Below are 20,704 nucleotides of genomic sequence, written 5' to 3'. Positions count from 1 at the left end.
CTGACACTCCCTGTAGTCTGGGACAAGTCCACAGGGCACGGGACACTTCTTTGTGAGTGGCAGGACAGAGGAAGCTGACATGTCCCCATCTGGGTGCCCCATCAGAGGATCAGGGCTCTTCCTCAGTTTGAAGCTGGGGACCAGTACATTCCGGGTTGGGGCACGGGTACACTCCTTGGTTCTTGGGAGAGATTGTTTTGCTGGACCCACAAGAAGCCAGGCCAATGTCTCTTCCCATGGTGACACATGGGAGTAGGCTGGAGTCGTTTATTACTTTTAATCAGAGCTGCCTGACTTGTGGTGGTGGGAGGACAGGGAGGAGGGAGCTTGGAACAGGACTTTTGAAACTGCCAATAAAGATGATGATTTGTTTCAGCTCTCACAGCCCTTTCTGCTCCAGGGCATCACAAATATTTCCAGCCCTGGCCCGTCAAAGGGAAACAGCAACCTAGTTTTTCTCTCAGTCTCAGCCCATGGCCCCAGGAGTCTGGCTCATCGAAGGGGTGTAGGAGGCTGCAGGACATATATTGAGGCAAGGTGTAGGGGAACCCATCAGCTGACCAGAAGTGGCACCTTGTGTGCTTGTGAGGGTCCCAGAGCCTAAGAACAGCACAGCACAGCACAGCACTGTTACTCAAGTGCCTGGTAGCCCGTTATTTAGGTGGGAGCAGACAGCTGGGACATTAGGTCACTACAGGGGGTGGGGCGCTGGATGAGGGCCAAGGGAGTAGCTCTTGCAAGGCAATATTTAAACTGTGATTTGCCATCACCGTTTGGGATGCCACCTGTGACCTGGCCCTGCTCCAGGTCCTGGCCACAGCCAGCATGAATCTGGAAGGGGGCCAGTGGAGAAATCTTGCAGCTGTCTGTTGCTTGACCTTGGCCTTGGGTCTTGGGCCAGAAGGCAGGAGGTGGCTGGCTGGTGAGGTAGATGCCAGCACTTCATGGCTGGGTTTGGCTTCAGGTGATGGCTAAGCCTTTCTGTTTTCTGGGAGTACCTCAAGTCCTGTGAGCAGGCACGGCTGATTGTTCAGGGTGGGCACTTGGGCAGCTCTGGCTGGGCTCCCCTGACCTTTACTGCAGAAAACCCAAGGTTGTTCCAAGAAGCAGGTTCTCAAGCAAGGGCCCTGACTATGTAAGTGTGTCCACGCACCTTCCACACTCCTGTATCTACCCACTGACCTGCATCCTATGCCAAGCTTTTCTAGACCCTTCAGGATGGCCTGTAAAGTGTGGCCATGGGTGATAAGGCGTCACAGTTCCTCATAACTAGTCTTTTCTGTTAGCGCTATTCCAGAGACCAGTGACCCATCTGGTTCTGGGAAAGCCTCTGTCAAAACTTCTACTCCCCAGCTGGGTCTAACAGTGCTGGACTGGAATCCCAGCTATGCAGAGGCTAAGGCAGGAGGATGGCAAGTTCAAGGTCAATGCCTGTGCTACAAAGTGAGTTCAAGGCCAGCCCGGGGAAATAAGTGAGGTTCTGTCTCCAAATGAAAGTGTCTAGAAAAACGGTCCAGCAGTGGTTGCGAGCACTTGCTCCACTTCCAGAGGATCTGAGTCCAGCACATAGCTCACAATTGCCTGTAACAGCAGTTAGGCACACACACATGGCACACTCTTATACAGACATATACATATAAATAAAAAATTTAAAATCTTAAAAAATTAAAGAGGGCTGCAGTTGGAGCTCGGTGGTAGACTGCTTGTTTAGTATGCACAAGGACCTAGGTTTAAGCCCCAGCAAAATACACACACACACACACACACACACACACACACACACACACTTGCCCAAAATCCCCTTCTCCTTCTTCTTCTTTGAGACAGGGTTTCTCTGTGTAGTTCTAGCTGTCCTGGAACTCACTCTGTAGACCAGGCTGGCCTTGAACTCACAGAGATCATCTGCCTCTGCCTCCCAAGTGCTGAGCTCAAAGGTGTGCAAACCCCCCCCCCCCAGTGAATGGCAGCTTCTTGATTATCACCCAAAGGTGTGATAATCTGTGTTTCCTTTCTTCCTTCCTCTCCTTGGCTACACTGGGCACTATCTGTCAAAAGTGGGGACAACACAGAAAGACCAGGTAAGGGAAAAGTACAGCGTCTAAGAGATGAGGTAACTACTGAGGGCCTGCTGTGCACTAGGCCCAGTGAACTTTACAGAAGGAGACACACCTTCACACCAGAAGGGAGGAAGCTCGACATGCATGTGCCCCTAGAACTCTCTGGCGGGCCACAAGTGGGGACCCTCGCTGAGGCAGAGGAAGTGCACAGAGACCTGAGGGAGAGCCCCCAGCAAGTCCAAGAGAAGGGGCTTTGTGAGTCCCGCCACCTTGAGTACACTCAGATGGCACTGTCCCCTGGGAACAGAAAGGGGAAGGAAAGAGTATTATTGGTCTGGCTTCCGAGCAGTTAAGTTCAAAAGAACTATATACATTGTTAATGGGACAGGCTCTGGGAAGAGAGGGGATGGAAGGAGGAGGCTCTGACCTGCAGCGGTCCCAAGACCAGGGTGCAAGACTAAGCCCCACTCTCCTGGGACTAGACTCCTTTGTCCCTGACACGTCCTGCCTTCCTGAGTGTCTGAGGAGCAGAGTTCACGAGCTATCTCCCAGATTGATCACCCCATCCCTGGGGAGACGGCTGCTCCAAAAACTCATTAGGTCTGCTAATAAATCAAGGTGAAATAAGATGGCAGGCTGTGAGCGACAGACAGTGCAGGAGGCACGGCGGGGACTGCCGGGCCACCCTGGCTTACAGTTGCTGCAGAAGAGGCACAGATGGATGCAGAGGTGTGATGGCCAGTGGTCTCCAAACATCCAAGGTGTCCCCATCAGAATGCAGGGGTGCCCTTGAGCAGTGCCTGCAGTTCCCAGGTGGCAGGGACAGGTGTGTCTGTGTCGCCCTATCCTGGGCTAAGTTCTGAGTGCCTATATCTGTATGCACCTGCTTTCCACACCGGAAGTCACACTCCAAGGGGTGTGGAGAAGCATGGAGGAGCCAGGGAGGACTCAGAAGGCTGGTGAGAGCCTCACATCAGGTCACATGGGGACAGTGGGTCTGGGCAGATCATCTGCACAACGGTGGGGTGGGCACAGGAGACTTTTACTATTTATAGACACAACTGTGCTGGTTTCGCATAACCTGAGGCTTGGCCTCGACCATCACTCACTCATTGGCACTCACTCTACCACCTGGCTGAGTGTCTGCGGAGTGCTGGCACTCTTCTGGTCACTCAGGGGGAACTGTACAAGACAGACATGGGTCCTGTTTTTGTGGAGTCCAGAGTGCAGGAGAGCCAGCCACCAGGTAGAAGGTACCAAAGGCAATCACAACGAAATAGAGAACTGGTTAGTGGTCACCTTAGTGATGACATCCCCGTGGCTAAGAATGGTCCAGGTTCAAGGGTTGAAGTTCACTGAGGAGAGGGGAGGGAAGGCAGGTGCCAGGTGCCAGAAGGCTGCTCTGTTGCCCAGGTCTGTGGCTGCCACACCTGCTCTTGGTTTCGGAGAAGAGGGCTCATTGCAAGGCAGTGAGGCTAGCTGCCCTCCCGTTTCCAGGCTGCCATCCCTGACTCTGCCTGAAGCCACGTGCTGCTTCCAGGCAGACTTCTGACAGCCGATCTAAGTTCTACAAGCTGGCCTTGCCATATTGATTCACCTTGAGGCAACATCTAACTCTTTGGAGGGAGGGAGGGAGGGGGACAGGGAGACAGGTGCAGAAGGCAAGCCATTATCTGAGGAGCTGAGACAAAAACAGGGCGCTGCTCCTTAGCCTTGAGCGGCCAGCTGGGAGAGATGGCACATTTCCCTTCCCTGTGTGGGGAGGTTAGGGCAAAAGCCACTCGGGCACCAGGCCACCCTACAGCACTAGCAGCACCTGGGTGGCTTTCTTCCCTCTTCTGTCAAAAGCCAGAGAAATCCCCATGGGAGCTGTCTGGCCCAATGCTATCTGTCCGCCTGACCTCAGAGCATCCCTTTGGTAGGGAGAAAGGGCAAGCCACGCCCTCCTGGGTATCTGCCAAGGACAGGGGCATGCTGATCCCTAAGAGCATCTGCCTCTCCTGAATCCCTACCTTGCCCCGCAGACCCTGCCTTCCTGGGACTCACTCAGGGCAGGGAAGGTGAGTAGCGTTTTACTGACCAGGTGAAGCCACAGATGCAGTTACAGACTTGTTGGGTCCAGATGCGGGGTAAGCAGGAGTCTGAAGTTTGGGCATCTAGAACAGATGTCTTAGGGCAATGAGAGGACACAGGATATGGTTCTGTCGTCCCACCCCCACCCCCCACACAAGCACACACTCAGCTCCCAACTCTTATGAGGAGATTGGAGTTGTCAGAGACCAGTTCCATTGTTCAAGCACTGGAAACACAGCCTGGGGCAGCCACCGAGGAGCTAGCTTGCACTGGAGGTGTGGACAGGGGAGGGCTCCTGTCCAGTCCTCTTAGGCAGTGCTGCAAATGACCTGGGTGTCACCCTTGGCCTCTGAGTCTCGGGAGGTGTGGAGCTTCCTGCTGCTCAGTGAGGTGTGGAGCATGGCAGAACCTAGCCTTCCTTGCAGGATCCTGGTATCTTGTGGGGCTGGCATGAATTGCGACAGCTGCCTAGGTACCACTGATGCTGGGGCACATGGACCATGGCTATCCCACCCCCTTTCCTGGGGACACTATTGACTGTGAAAGTAAGACATGGAGTTCTTCTTAGTGACTTTACTATTTTCATCTTCTCTGTGAAATGGGAAGATTTATTTTTATTTGCTTTTATTCACAGGGAATGTCACAGTGTTGAAATGGCATGGGGGACTTCTGAGCATACTGAATGCTGCCCAAGTCTCTCCTAGAAGGTGGCAACAAAACCACAGAGCTTAGGCCAGCAAGATGGCTCCGCAGGTAAAGGGGCTTGTGGCCAAGCCTGACGGCCCGAGTTCAATCCTTGGGACTCATACAGTGGACAAAATTGACTCTTGCAAGTTCTTCTCTGACTCCACATGTACACATGCACACAAACACATACACATCATATAGCCCAGGTTAGCCCAACTTATATGTAGCTAAGGATGATCTCGAAGTCCTTACGCTACTGCCTCCACCTCCCAAGTGCTGAGAATACAAGGATACCACCACACTTTTAACTTCTTCATACTGATGACATACTAAAAGATACTTTGATATGTTTAATTGGTTATTTTATTTTATTTTATTTTATTTTTGTTTCCCTGTGGCTTTGGAAGCTGTCCTGGAACTAGCTCTTGTAGACTAGGCTGGTCTCAAACTCAGAGATCCACCTGCCTTTGCCTCCCGAGTGCTGGGATTAAAGGCATGTGCTACCACCACCCAGCTAATTCTTCAGGATTTATTTACTTTTATTCTTGTGTGTGCACACATGTGTGGGTGGCTGGGGAGGACAGAAGAGGTCGTCAGGTCCTCTGGTGCTAGAGTTACAGGCAGTTTTTAGCTGCCTCACGTAGATGCTTGGAACTGAACTCAGGTCCTCTGGGGGAGCAGGAAGCCATCTCTCTGGCCACAAGCATATTCCATGGGGCAGTGGAGGGTCACTGTGGCCAGTGTTCTTTGTAGGTGCCTGTCATCTACCGACTTGTTTGGAATTTGAAAGACCTCTGCCTCCTGCCAGACCTCAACCTTAAGGTTTAAGTATGGAAAGAGCTGAGTGTCCTAAGTCTGACCTCTGTCATGCCCCCTGATTTGCACCAGGAACCTGAAGGTCTGGGGCTGGAGGAATGGTTCTGTCTTTGAGAGGTAAAAGGAGGCTGGGGCAGATCAGCTGGGAGAGCATTTGCCTGGCACATGCAAGGCCCAAGTTCAATCCCTAGCATCTTGAATGAGAACAAAAAGTGAAAGGCTACACAGGCTTGAGTCCCCTTGGGTTATGACAGCCAGGGTGTCCTATCCTGCAGAGAGAAGAGGCTGACTTAGCCTGGGGGGCTAGGGAAATACCATGGGACCTAAGACACCAAGCTAGAGGGTTATCTTGATACAGGACAAGCTGGAACACAGCCCTGCCCCCAGCCTGTCTCCTACAGCAGGACCTACAAGAAGAGGAAATACAGCTGTGGTGGATGGGGACTTGTGTCCAGTAAGGACAGACTACATGCTACAGTCTTTTAATTCCCCAGTGCCCATGACTCTGGGAGCCAAGGATGAATCCAACAAATATTGTCCCAGTGTGTCAAGGCCCAGGTCCTTCTCAAAAGCAGCCATTTTCCTTCATGCTTCCCGGACAGCCCACTTCAACTCAGAGCTCTGCTCTGCTCCCAGACACCCACTCTGGGTCCGGCTCAAGCTTGTACTGCCCAACCCTGTGCTATTTCCTCAGTCTTCTTCATGGTTCTAGCTCCAGCTTAGTACATACAAGGAAGCAGCCACCCATCGAGGTGGCCATCCATCACTGTGGCTGTCAGAGGGACAGCGCTGTCTTCTCCAAGCAGAGAGTCAACATGCCAGAGCTAATGATAATGCATGGCCAGTGTGCACGCGTCAGTGGCTGGGCCCAGTGCTCCCGCAGGGAGCTGGGTCTGCTGGAGGACGTGGCTACAGCTTTGTCCTTCAACACCACACTGCCCTCCCAGGACACAGGGCCATGGGTCTGTTTCTGCCTGAAGCTGGGTCAGGGCGGGAAGAGTGTGAGACTGACAAGGCAATGCCAGCCTGAGCTGAGAAGTTTCCTAGCCCTAAAGCAGGTGCAATGATTGCGCATTTGTTCTGTAACCAATGGGACTAACTGCTTGCCAAGGGGGCGCCACATCCAGACACAAGAGCTGGGCTGGGGGGGGGGGGGTCAGTGCTGCCCTGAGAAGCTGCTGCATCTGACAGGCGGCTGAGGTGAGGAGTCTGGTTTTGTTTCCAAAACAGTCCAAAAATTTCAAGTTACATCGGGTTCAACCCGAGTGCCACTGAACTGTTGCTCTTGGAGCAGATTGCTGTACGGCCTTTAAAACTGGACAATGGAGAAGGCTGGCAAGATAGGTCAACAGGCAAATTCAAGCCCGACAACCAGAGCTTGATTCCTTAGAACCCACATAGGTGGGAAGGAAGAAAGGACCTCCACAGGCCACCTCGGCATATGCCCTGCTTCTCCTTCTCCCCCCCCCCAGCACTAATAAAATTTAGGGGAGGTGTTGGGGAGTTGGCACTGAGGGGAAGGAAGTGGCCAGAGTAGCAGCAACTGGCTCGGGCAGGGACTGGCTCAGGGTAGTCACTGGCTGAGGAAGTAGCGCACTATCACCCCACAGCCTCACTCCCCACGTTGAGGCTCCCAGCACCAGCACACTGGGCACACTTCTTGTGCTCGAGAGAGGAGACAGGTTCACTCTCATCACTCCGCCTTCCTAGCAGGTCCAGGAGCTCCAGGAGCTGGCCCTGAACACCCAGCTCTGGTGCCAGCTAATCTGAGGGGCTTTGGAGGTGGGGGGATGGGACACCCAGGTGCAGGCAGCTCAACAAAGATCCTTAGCGCCCCTTCTGCTTCATCTAGGGTAGTTAAAGCTATACAAGGTACGTGTTCCTCCACTGTGTGTATGTTCTCTCTTCACAGACTCTGATGGCTGAGTTAGTCTAGCCTTCTGCCTGTCACTCCTCTACCTGAGCAGGGACCAGAGGTCCCTGTGTTCCCAGGGAGGACAAGACAAGCTTGGGTGGTGTTTGATGGACTTTGAGGTCCTGGGTAGGGCTTTTCTTGAGACTATATAGCCTGCCTCTGCTAACCTTGTGCGAACAACTCTCTCTACCTTTTCTACTGAAAGGAGGGAATCCAAGCTAGCCTGGCTCCTTCCCATGCCTTCTAGAGGACCAGACTCCGTCCACTTTCGGGACTAATTCTACCCCATGGCTACAAGCTTCTCTCGGAGGGGCTTGGAGCAGAGCCCTCCCTCTCTGTCTGAGACAGAGATACGGGGCAGGCACTCAGTCTCCAGAGCAGCCAAGCTCCTAGCGTGAAAGCAGTTCTGGTCTTGTCATCCTTCAATGTCCCCCCCCCCTCTGTGCACACAGGTGGTGTCTGGGAGACAGAGTCTCCATTTTTCATTCCTGAGTTGTCAGGGCAGCTTGGTTAGTGACCGTGGGGACAGCAGAGCCAGGAGCCTGGCTGTGAGACAGCTAATCTCCTTCCTGGAGATTGAAACATAAAGCTCGGGTCCTGCCACCCTCCCCACTGAAGGCTGCTTGGCCTTCCTCCAGAGTGGCCAGCTAGTACAGAGGGACTGAGGTAGGGGAGTAGAGTGAGGAAGACAAGGAGAGGTGACAGCCACCAGGGTCAGGGTGTTTTGAGTCCCTTGGCCTGAAGGAGCACCTGCTCTAAGCAGCAGGGCTGCTGTGGCTCTGTAGGTGGTATCAGATCCTTCCCTCTGCTCATCGCAGGCACTCTTCCCTTGTCTTGGGAGTGTCCAGGTAGCCGTCCCACTAACCTTCGGGGACAGCAGTTCTGGACTGTTGGGGAGATCTGCACGAGGCAGAGGTGCATACAGACCAGAGCTGGGGGAGGAGGAGCTGCCTAGAAGGGAGGCTGGAAGAGAATGGCCTTCTCTTGGTGCCCAGCACAGCCTTCTGGTTGATCTTGACCGATGCTGGCTGGGGTGCAATTGCCAGCCTATGACTGGCTCTTCTCTAGGAAAGGCTAATGACATGCCTGCTTCACCCATGGCCTGTCCACGGAAACCCCAAGTTCCTCTCTTCTCAATGGCCTTCTGGTGTGCAGAGAGAATGTCCAGAAAACTCAGGGTTTATTCAATGAAGACCACCAAGGGCCTGTTTGGTCCCCTCTACTTGTGGAGTGGCCCCTGAGAGTCCTGGGGATCGGGCCCTGGGCAGGACAGTTGGAGCACAAGAGGGGTGGCTGCGGGAAAATGGGGAATGGAGACAGGAGTTGGGACGCACAACTTTCATTTTCTGAGACTTCTGGGTAGCAGCAGCTGAGGGACAGTACAGGAATTCAAAAGCCCCTTGGCAACAGCGGATGACAGATGGCCCAGGCTTACAAGACCCTGACTGCTGCCGGTGACAGATCAGAGCAGCCCCCCACCCTGGGAGACTCTCCACTGGGGCCACCACAGACCTGGAGACAGGTAGAAACCAGAAAGTCCTCCTGTTCCCAGGTGAAGGTCTCTTCTTGGGGACCTGGAGCCTTGTTTGTCACCACTGCCTAGTTTCACCCGGCCTGCTGGCTTGGAAAAGAGATCTGGGGCACTTGTAGGGGGTGGGGTGGGAGAGCAGGGCTGAGCGACTTCCCCAGGCAGAACAGCCCTAGCTCCTCTCTGGAAGCCTGGCTGGTGTCTGACCCACTTTGAGGGGAGTGTGGAGCTGGAGAGTAGGAGGTTGCAGCTCTGAATACACAAGCAGAGGGGAGGGAGCCCTATGGGTCCTCCCCAGCCCAAAGGAGTGCGGTGGTGCTCTAGAGCGGCCTTTATTAGAAAGAATTGTGTTTTTAATAACACCAATGGGGTGCCCTGAGCTGAGCCAGCTGTGAGCGACTGGGGGTGGGTAATGGGATTGAAGTAATAATGCCATTATGGCATCTTCTAGCCCAAGAGCTCCCATGGGGCAGCCAGTTAGGTATCCAGGGAAGGAGCTACCAACAGGTCTAAATCCTGTTGCTTTGAGGTCAGGCCCTGGTTGCTGGACCTGTGGGAATGAAGGATGGATAGTGCCCTGGCTGACTCAGGAGTCCCTGGGCCACCTGCTGCTGACAGAGGGCTAGGACTAAAGAGAATTCCCCATCCTCCACCTCATGTGGGGTGCGGGTAGAGCTGGGGTGCGGGGACCACAGGTGGGTATTCGGGAGAGGGTGCCACAGGCTGCTTGGCTGACACCAGGAATCATAGCTCGTTTTTGGACATGGCTGAGGCAATGTCCCCGACCTCACAGCCAGTCCCAAGGGAGGTTCATTCTGAGGCTACTCGCGGGATGGGGCAGCTGACTGTGGTGGCAATGAGGGTGATGTGCCCGTCTGAGTGCCCAGCAGGTGCCAGGCACGGATCTATCAAGCACCTTCCGTTCCGTCTCTCTGTGTATCTTCACAGCCCTCAGGGAGGCAAATCTTTTTTGCCACAGAAGAGGGACCCTGAGGATGGAGGCTTGGTCTGTGCACAATGGGAGGGGAGGGCATCAGGCCGCACTAGAGGGAGCGAGGCCAGAAGGTGCAGCACCCAGGTGAGGCCCTGTGCTCACACAGCTGTGGTCAGTCTGGAGTGGTTGCCTTAGAGAGCCAAATGGAAGACCACAGGCTGGCAGTGAGGTCTGTGCTGGCCTGGAGGATAACCTCCCTTACTAGGGACAGCAGAGACTCTCCTTGGCCTTGTGAATTCAGAGGCATGTATGATCTAAGTACCCTCAGGGCTGAAGTGTTGGCTCAGAGATTAAGATCACTTATTGCTCCTTGCAGAGGACCCAGGCTTAATGCCCAGCATCCACATGGCAGTCAACAATTGTCTGTAACTCCAGTTCCAGAGGATCTGACACCCTTTTCTAACCCTCTGGCACTAGTCACTCATGTGGTACACATACACACACATGCAGGCTAAATACACACACACACACACACACACACACACACACACACACACACACACACACACGCACGCACGCACGCACGCTCGCACACACACACAGTGGTGGTTTGAAAGAAAATGGCCCCAAAAGGGAGTGGCACTTTTAGGAGGTGTGGCCTTGTTGGAGGAAGTGTGTCACTGTGGGGGCGGGCTTTGAGGTTTCCTATGTTGGAATGCTGTCCAGTGTCTCAGTTGACTTCCTGTTGTCTGCAAGATGTAGCACTCTCAGCTCCAGCACCACGTCTTTCTGCATGCTGCCGTGCTCCCCGTCATGATGGTAATGGACTGAACCTCTGAAACTGTACACGAGCCACCCTAATTTTATGTTTTCCTTTGTAAGAATTGCCGTGGTCACGCTGTCTCTTCACAGCAATAAAAACCCTAAGATGCACACACACACACACACACACACACACACACACACACACACACACACACACGATCAAAGTACCCCAAATCAGCAGTCTGGAATGCAAAATGAATCCTCACTGGCATTTGTCACCTATAACCTGACATTTTCCCTAGACAACTGGCTATTTGCAAAGGGCATTTAAGCCTTCAAATCCCACTGTGGAAACCCAAGGCAGCTCACAAAGTGAGGGAGGGCAGAGGAAGAGCCCTCAGAGGAATGAACCTGAGGCTCCTGGGCACACACAGCTCTGGGGGCCTTCAACTGACCCCAGCTTCATTTCAACAGATGGCAGAACAAATTCCCAATTAAGCGCCAGAACATTTCCGGCTCAGCACATTGATGCTCGATTTTCCGGTCCCTTTGGTGCCTATTCTTGCTCCTTGGCTTCTGGAAGCCGAGCCAGCTTACTGTTCTCTGAGCTCCCTCCTCGGCACTTGAAAAGGCACAGCCTTCATTTGGGGAGAGGAGAGAGGAAAGAGTGTGTGCTGGCACAGTGTTGAGAGGAGGGTCCTGAGAGGGACGTGCCACACAGCTGCTTCTCAGAGGCAGAATGACAACTTGGCAAAGGCTCCCTAGGACAAATGGGGCTTCTGAGATCGCTGCCTGAAGGGTGTTCTAGAAAACCTGCCGGGGGTGGGGTAGGGGGGTCAGGTTGGCTCAGAGAGACACCCTTGCTGTGGCCCAGGGCCGGCTGAGGTCCCTTCCATGAACTGTCTGGTGTAGCTTGGGGACTTCGGGGATGGATTCTGTTGCCTGGTCTCTTCTTTAGAGCAAGACCTGGGTTAGGTGGAGGAAAAAGCCTGCTCCTAGCTGAGAAGAGAATGGCCTTGGCAGCTCCTCTGCCCAGCTGCGAGCTTAACCCTGCTCACTGTGGTCTGGTTTACTTAACAACAATTTTCCTTTTCCTGGGCGGCTCTGTCACTAGGAGGCCCAGCTTTTTAAGTCCAAAGGTCTGAGTCTCTCACGGAGAAAAATGACTGCTTGCACTCTGTCGCCCACAGCAGTGTGCCTGCCCGCCTGCCAGCCTACCCGTCTGGGAGACTCCTGACATTTGATTATCTCTCAGTTCCAAGAGAGAAGAGAGGAACCAGTGACAAAGGCAATGTGTCAAGACAGCTGCGTGGCTACTAAGAGACAAGTACCAAGGACTCCCTATCTGGTCTCTGCTCAGGCTCCCACTGCTGCCCACAGACCCTCTCAGGACCACTGTCTCCCACTCTACAGCACACAGGAGTATAGGGAGAAACACTGATTAGAGGTACCACTGACCACGCCCAGAGTTATCATTTCACAGGAGGTGTTCGGAGACCCCAGGAGTCCCAGGCTGGAGTTGGGGTTCTTCTGCCTTGTAAGAGGCAAGGTGGCAGGCAGTTCCGGGGGGGTGGGGGGGCAGTGGCTTTGAGTCAGGGACTTGCTTATATACCGTGAACTTTCTTTTACTTTGTTTCTTTCCTTCCTTCCTTCCTTCCTTCCTTCCTTCCTTCCTTCCTTCCTTCCTTCCTATTTTCTTTTTGGTTTTTTGGAGACAGGGTTTCTCTGTATAGCCCTGGCTGTCCTGGAACTCACTCTGTAGACCAGGCTGGCCTGGAACTCAGATATCTGCCTTCCTCTGCCTCCTGAGTGCTGGGATTAAAGATGTGCATCACTACCATCTGGCCTTACTTTGTTTCTTTAAGATTTATTTTTGCAGCTTTGGTTGTGAGCCTTAGCCTTAGCTAAGCTCTTTCTCCAGCCCTGTTTTTTATTATTTTAAATTATATGTATGTTTGTCTGTCTACATGTGGGTATATACACATGCATGCCGGTGCCAGTGGGGGCAGAGGCATCAGATCCCCCTGGAGCGAGAGTTACAGGCATCTGTGAACCACCCATGGGGGCTGGGACACGTATGTGTACTTACTCCTGTGAATGTTGGCGGCAGTGTGTGAAGGAAGGTCAGAAGGCAACTTTGGTGTCAGTCTTGGTCTTTGGCTTTGCTTTGTGACAGTCTCTCTTGTTCATTGCTGCACATAGCTTTGAGTTTCTAGAGATTCTCTGTCTCTCACAGAATCTTCCCACAAGTACTGGGATCCCAGACTCCTGTACTGCTGTGTCCAGCTTCTATTCGAGTTCTGGGAGGCAAACTCAGGTTATCAGGCAGGTATGGCAAGTGCTTTTACCTACTGAGCCAGCTCACTAACACTCCGGGTGTCTGGCCAGATTTAAGGGGAGGGTAGAACGGAAGGAAGCAAGGCAGGTTGGAGGTAGCCTTCCAGGGCCCAGGGCTTGCTGGCGTCAGAGCTCTGCTCTAATTCTGACCCAATTCTAGTACTTGCAAGAAACATTTATTTCACTGGTAGCCTCTTCCTTTCCCTTTCACAAGTCCCCCCTTTTACTTCCTCTCTTTTTGAGGCAGGCTCTCATGTAGCCCAAGCTGGTTTTTCTATGTAGTTGAGGCTGGCCTTGAATTCCTGATCCTGCTGCCTCCTCCTAAGTGTGGGGATTACAAATGTGTGCTGCTATACTGGACCCAGGCTTCCCTCTTTAGATGGATACATCCTTCAAAAACACAGACGTTAACTATCATTATCAGGGCTGTTGTCTCCTTATGGGCTGACATAGGAATCCATCAAGCTGATAAGAGCATGTGCCCCCCCCCCCACTCATCCCTCGATGTCATCCCAACGACGGAAAGAAATGAGAAACAGTCAGCTTCAGGCCAGAGCTTGGAGAGCCCCTTCCCAGGCCAAGGATGACAGGCAAGCACCAGCAAGGCAGAGGCCAGACTTGAAGACGCAGTCTCAGGGAGTGAAAGGAACTGGGCTACAGAGACAGGTAGGTGGGGGCAGAGAACATTCCTCTCCAAACCCTGCCCACAAAAGACATCCTGGAACTCTCACAAACATCACATAAGCCAAGATATAAGAGATGGGAAGAGATGACCCCTGGCAACCCTGGCTTTTAGGCACCAAGCCCTCTGGGGCTCCTATATTAGAGAGTTGGGGGGCTGCCCCACCCACAAGCAGTAGGGTCTGCTCTAGCTGGGACAGGCCAGACAATTTGAAAGGATGACGCCCCCTTTCTACTATGGAAGTCAGGACTCCCATGGTTCCTCCCACTGTACTGGGGGAAGGAGGAGCCCTGGACACGCTGTGCAGGGGGTGGAGTAGGATGGGGATTACTGGACAAGTCCCATGTAGCCAAGGCTGGCCTTGAATTAACTCTCTTTGTGGCCAAGTATGACCTTGAACTTCTGATCCTACCTCAATCTCCTGAGTGCCGCAGGACAAGTACATGCCACCATCTCTGGTTTTATTTGGTGCCAGGGGACCAAACCAGGGTTTCATGTATACCAGACAAGCACTAAGTTCCATCACCATGCCACCCAGTTTTAGCTTTTACACCAAGAAAGACAGATACAGGACAGGCAGCCAGAGGAGAGGCAACAACAGCTGATCGTCCTCAACCCTGCTGTACCAGCCACTGGTTCCTTCCCCCAGGTGGCCGGCTGGTGTGGCAGGAGTGACCAGATACCTGCTGCTAACCCAGTTTAAGGGGGAAGACCCCTAACATCCTCCTGAGGACAAGAGTGCTATCTGTCGCCCAGGGGTATGGGTTAGTAAGGAACCACTGTGGCTATCTTTCCACACTCTGAGGTCCAAAGCTCGAGGGCTGAGGGCAGCTGTTGCCCTGTCGCACTGGGTTTTATGGCTGTGCCACATATCACACTCCCAGGAAGGCAGAATGGTGTTGTTCCTGCCCCCTCCAGGGGGCACAGCCTGACCTAGCATGGTCATGTGAAGGAGGCTGGACCAGAATTAGCAGTTCAGGTCCTAGCCCAGTTCCATCCATTCAATGTGACCTGGAAAAAGTCACTCACATTCTTTGGTACTAAATTTCCCCAGCAGTAAAAGGCCGACAGAGCGACAGAGCGTTTGCCTTCTCCTTGCCCTCTGGAAAGGTCAGAGGACCAGGCGGGGCGACTGGATGGAGCTGCTGCCACATCCCAGCTGGGAGTTTGCCTGGCTTCTCTGCAGAGGTGGAGGGAGGGGTGGGGGAGAAGGGGAGAGAATTGGGAGATTTCTGACTCACCGACCCATCTCATCAGAGAGGTCAAGATCTGCAGGTACTTAGTCTTCTGGACGTTGAAGAAGGTGAAAGGTCCAAGGAGGAGGGTGAAGACGGCCTGGGGATGAGAAGAGCGATGAGGTGGTGTGCAGAGGTGTAGACACAAAGCAGGCTGTGAGGGGACAGCACCCTGTATGCACGGCTAAGGCCCGGCAGAAACATGGGTGAATACTTGCCCTTCATGACAGGGCCTTCCTGGGGTGGATCAGCATCACTGAAGGTAAACACCAGAGCCGGAGCCTCACTGCTCTAGCTGCTACTATGCTTCCTGTTCTGACGTCACTGTCACTTCTAGGCAAGGCCCTGGCTTCATCCTGGGACCTCCACCCAATCCATCCGTTGGTTCTGCAGGCACCGGAAGAGGGAGCCTCAGACCCAGCAGTGTGTGGATTAGGGATAAAACACCACTGAGGTGACCCAGAAGGAATACTGGACAGGCCTGACCATCCCAGGGAAAAGAGAACAGAGGAAACAGGGGACATGAGGGCTTTGACAGGCACAAGCATCAGAGAGGATGAGGATGCCCACTCTCAACAAGGAGGGGAACAGAGGTCAAGCCAGGGCTTCTGGGGTCCTGGACTGAGAGGGAAGACCCAGGAGTGGGGCTGGCAAGCCATTTAGTGGTAGAGTGCTTGCCCTGGGTTCAGTCCCCAGCTCCGCATAAACCAGATGGCATATGCCCGTAATCCCAGCACTCCAGCACTCTGAGGGTGGAGCAGAAGGTCTGGGAGGCCAAGGTCATGGTCGTCTACATGACGACCAAGGAGGTGGGGGTGAAGAAGTCAGGGGTGGGAGGTGAACTGTTCCAAGCCCTTAGACCCGGGTGCCTGTGGCAATGGCCCCCTTAGATCGTCCCTTTTGTTTGGAGAACAAGGGAAAACACATAAGGAAAATTAACTGAACCCTGCCTCTGGCTGCTGGTCTGTGGGTATGCAGACCTCTTTATAAAAAGCAATTGGGGTAGATATGGTGATGTCTCATAGAGGGTGGGGGTTGGGCTTTCCATGCCAAATTGGCTGCTCAGGAAGCAGAGGGATTAAAAGCTGCTCCTTGGAGCTAAGATGGTACCATTTCCAATCTGCCGCTTGCTCGGAAGCAGGCGAAACATCAGCCCTTATTAACATTTACACTGTGCCATTTCATCACGCTGATGCTAATGACACTCACGGTGGCATCTGAGGGGTGGTGCCGAGTCTGAAGAACTTGGGGAGAGGAGCCTACCATGGGGAGCTGGGCTCTGACCCTGAGCAGGGTGACTCCATCACAGCTGCCAACTGTCGGGGGGAGGGGGAGTGAGACAGTTCCTGTGATAGGCAAGAGGGAGCTCCTGGGGGCAGGGAGCCCCCTCCACAAGGAGGGCAGGAAGTGGGGGAAGCTGTGACCTCTTATCCAAGACCATTATCACTGTGAGAATGAATGACAGTAGGATTCCAGCGCCTGCCCAGGAAAAGCTCTAATTAGCTGGGGTGGGTGAAGGCGTCCTGGCAGTCACCAGGGCTGGGAGATTGCTGGAGAGAAGGGCTTTCTGCTGGGGGCCTCAAAACCAGCCTTGCTTCTGTTTGGGAAAAGGGGGGTGGGGGCATGAAGAGAAGCCTTTGTTTAGGCTGGATGACAGCGGAACATAGGTGAAGGGACTCTGGGAAGGTAAAGGCAGGAAAGCTGGACCACAGTAAGAAAATGCACGCCAGCCACCACCCCTGGGCCAGACTTCTGCATGCAACACCATCAGGAAGTCATATAGGAAAATCCCCACTTCGGGAAAACTTTCCACTGATGAAGTTCTCTTTGAAGCAGAGAGAAGGGGCTGACAGGGAGAGGCATAAACACAAAAATGTGTCCAAATGTCTTTGGTCTGCTGGGAACTGGGCTCTTGGTATGCCCAGAGTTGAAGCAGTTCAGTGATGTCTCCAGCTGCAAACATGGCGGCCAACTGTGGAAGTCAGAGATCTTGGGGTGGCTCATGCGGAAGATCAGATGGCATACAGGGCGTGGCACCTGATTTTTAGAATGTTCTAGTGTGTAAAGACAGGGTGGTGGCAGTGGAACCATTCTGGAGGGCAGCTAAGAAGCCTTTTGCTGCAAAGGCCCAGGGTCACCCACCCTCCTGGGGCCCCTGCACAGAAGCTCCCTCTATCTTCCTCATCCTCAGTGCTCCCTTATAAAGACCCTAAGGGTAGAATCCTAGGTGCAGAGGGTCCCTGGGGCCACCTGAGTGACAGAGAATCAGAATGAGGCCCATCTGTTTAGTGTTCCATATTCAGACCAGACACCAGGTCTGTCCTCGGGAACAGGACCTGGTGGAAAAGATGTCTTTTAGGACAGAGTCCCAGCAGTGACACTGCTGGCTGGACGGTGGCTGTGTTTTCTTTCAGAAACACAGGCTAGGCTCACTGCTGAGGACATTCAGGGCTCATCAAGTCACAGACAGTATACACAGACTGCCAAACAGCAGCCCTTGCACGGGATGCAAAGGCACACAGCAGAGGGAGCCCAGACGAAGCAGCAGACCTGGCGCTGGGGCTAATTAATGAACAGGTGTCTTTTGCAAATTAGCTCAAGGCAGAACTAAGCAACTGCAGGTGTGGGCATCCGGAGTGACAGAGGACGGGTGTGGAGCAGAGAGAGAGAGGCTGGCTTGGGGTCTAGCAGAGTCCACTGCAGAGTGATCACCAGCCAGATGAGGTGCACTCTTTCCCTTTTACGGAAAGATGAGAGAAAGCCAAGAGACGGCCTATCCTCTTGGGTCTTCTAGTCTAGCCCGTATGACATTATAAGTTAGCTAGCTCCCGAGCAAATTTTCCAACCCCTAAATGCCATTCATCAGTTCCAACTCAGTCTCTGTTCAAGGACGCTTGTTGCCCCTCTCATTACAGAAAACAGGGACACCGGTCACAGCAGCCAAGTATGTTTCTTTAAAAAAAGAAAGAAAGAAAAAAGAACCAGCAATGCTTTGATTTCTAATGAAATCTTCAAGCTGGTTTCTGGGAATAAAGTCCGAGACAGACCGGGAGGGGGCAAACAGGGCCGCTCAAATCTCTTTCTGGGTCAGTGAGTTTCACTGCATACTGAAGGCCCCACAGCAACCTTGCTGGAGCCTTGATGGACACGCCGCAGCGCATGTTCCCAAGGCATTGCAGGCAGTAGTCAGCCACAGCTTTTTTAGAATGTTCTGGAGTCTACTGTTTGTCAGGGCTGCCTGCCTTCCTGTGTGCCCCAGGCAGGTGACATTCACCCCAGATGCTCAGGTGTCAAGTGTCCAGTCATCTCCAATCTCTTTCTTGACTCAAGTATGAGATTTCTGTGGCTACCATAACACGTGCCCCAAATAAGTGGCTCCGGACCACAGATTCTCTCCAAACCCAGGAGTCCCAGGGATGGCTCGGCAAAGCTCCCAATGGTGCTACATAGCGCCCTCTGCAGGACAATGCCACACCCAGCACATGAACCAAGCAATAGGGCTGCCTGAAGCTGAATTTCTCCAGCCGTGTTAGAAGTGACCCTCAGTGACAGAATGGGTCTGCACCCAGTTCTCTGTCCCTGGAACAGATGACGGGGCAGGCACTGGGAGCCTCACACAGGCTGGATGGGCTCTGTGGACTCCCCTGCCCCCATAACATGGGGTCTTGTTGAGGTCAGGAAATGCCAAAATTTGAGTTTCTTACTCAGCGGTCCTCGACCTTCCTGATGCTGTGACCCTTTACTACAGTTCCTCATGTTGTGGTGACCTCAGCCACAAAATTATTTTTTGTTGTTACTTCGTAGCTGTAATTTTGCTACTGTTACGAACTGTAATGTACACATTTGTGTTTTCTGACGGTTGTAGGTGGCCCCGTGAGAGGCAGTTCGGGTCCACAGGGGTTGAGCCCCATAGGTTGAGAACTGCTGTTCTAGCCGGGGCCTCCATTCCTAATGCAGTGGACTGCCTCGGCTGCCAGCTCTAGAGAAGGGGTGGGGGGAGATCCTGAGCTATTGACAAGTGGATCTTTAAATCAAGATGGCCACTGAGGCTGAGGCTCATTCACCTTTGGCCTGACCCCACCACACTGGGCATGCTCTGAACAAAGGCTCTGATTCCACTCCATCTTGTCTTATACGAAACGGGCCTGGGACAGGCCAGGCTCGCTGTCTGCTGTTTAGAGGGTGGGAATACATGAGCGACAGTCTACACTGTAGCACCAGGAAAAGCAGTGTGAAAACATACACTTGGCATCAATCGCAAACTAACTGCCCCCCAAGGAGCTCCGAAAGCTCAGGTCCCACCACCAGACAGAAATCTATCAGGGTCTCAACCTCCTTGTACTCCCTTTTCATCATTCCCCTTCTCTCACTGTCACACTGTGATGACATCACTGCTCAAGGCCACAGTTCCTCCCCATCTGCACAGCACCCACATATGAGGCACCCTACCATCCCCACTCATGTGCAAGGTCATCGGAGCAGGTGGTGACCCCCGCATCTCACGACTGAAGAGACAGGGGGGCCAGAGAAGTTCAGGGGCGGAGGAGGAACATCGGACACAGCCCGGCCTCCTCTGCAAACCCAGCTCACCGCATCCACCTCAGAGGAGGCTGTTTCCCTCTGCCCTCTCCTGTCCCCCATCGGGCTAATTTCCACTCTCATCCTTTGCCCTCTGGACCCTCCTGCTGACAGACAAGCTCCCTTATCATCTTCTCTGGCCCCACCTCCAAAGCTCATTCAAATGCCAGTCTCCTCTGCAGTTACTTCAGGCTTCTCTAGGGCTCGTGACTCAAATCACCAGTGCATGGTGGCAGCACATGACTTCCGTCCTACAGGGAACAGGGCTGCTCCTGCGTCTCCAGCAGGAGAGTTAACACACTGAAGGCAACGGCCATATCCTTGCTATTCCAACAGACAGAGAAGACTTTGGACATGTGACATCAGTGAGCATGGCACGTGTGAAGTGCAGGGGAGGAAGGTGTCATCACTGTGTTGGGGAAGAGGCACCCTAGCTTTGCTGATTTGCTTTGTGCCCCTTCATGCCCTTTCTGCCATAGCTGTGCAGAAGCACACCTGCTGAAATACGATCACCATGTTCGGGGGGTGGAGGGAGTCTCTTTGCAAAAACAGTTTGGAGGGCCGAGCGCTGTGGCCCAGTGGGAGAGGGTCTGCCTAGTACATGCAAGGCCCGAGGTTCCAGCCTAGAACTGAGGGAAGCAATGAGATATGCAGGAGAGGAGCCTGGCACTCAACTCCTGCCATCAGTGTTGCTGCCCCCCCCCCCCCCCCCCCCCGCCAAAACTGCCAAAGGAAGGGATCCCTCTGGACCATAGCCACATGTCGACTCTGTAATGGTGACAGAAGAACCCTGAGGTACTGAAGGCCTTCAATGGGGTTGGTCTTCCGGAAGCATCTACCTCTTGGCCATCAGCTTTTGCTGAACAAAACACAACCCCTACTTGTCATCTTTCCCTTGCCCAGAAGAGGGGGAGTGGCCTGCAGCTTCTGATTACAACTTCAACTCTGGCAGTAAGATAGTGGGAAAGACTCAAGGAATCAGCACATCAGGTGGGGACCCAATGGCAGGTGTGGGTGGTGGGGTGGGTGGGGTGGGGTTTGTGTCCCTCCCACCTCTGCCACCCCTGTGAGTGCACACAACAGACAGAGGAAGACGC

At 53.4% G+C, this 20,704-nt stretch overlaps 1 protein-coding gene across 3 annotated transcripts in view; it reads right to left on the bottom strand.

Moving 5' to 3' along the window:
* Tmem104 (transmembrane protein 104) overlaps positions 1-20,704 on the bottom strand; it is a 60,658-nt gene that overhangs the window by 4,603 nt on the left and 35,351 nt on the right. For all 3 annotated transcript variants that reach the window (XM_027425731.2, XM_027425732.2, XM_035447185.1), the window contains one exon: positions 15,036-15,129. In XM_027425731.2, the coding sequence (XP_027281532.1) occupies positions 15,036-15,129 (94 nt within the window). The remainder of the gene's footprint in view (positions 1-15,035; positions 15,130-20,704) is intronic.

The sequence above is a fragment of the Cricetulus griseus genome, chromosome 7, assembly GCF_003668045.3.
Source record: "Cricetulus griseus strain 17A/GY chromosome 7, alternate assembly CriGri-PICRH-1.0, whole genome shotgun sequence".
Lineage (NCBI taxonomy): Eukaryota > Metazoa > Chordata > Mammalia > Rodentia > Cricetidae > Cricetulus > Cricetulus griseus.
Note: the sequence above shows the minus strand (reverse complement) of the source record. Positions and strands in the feature narration are given on the sequence as shown.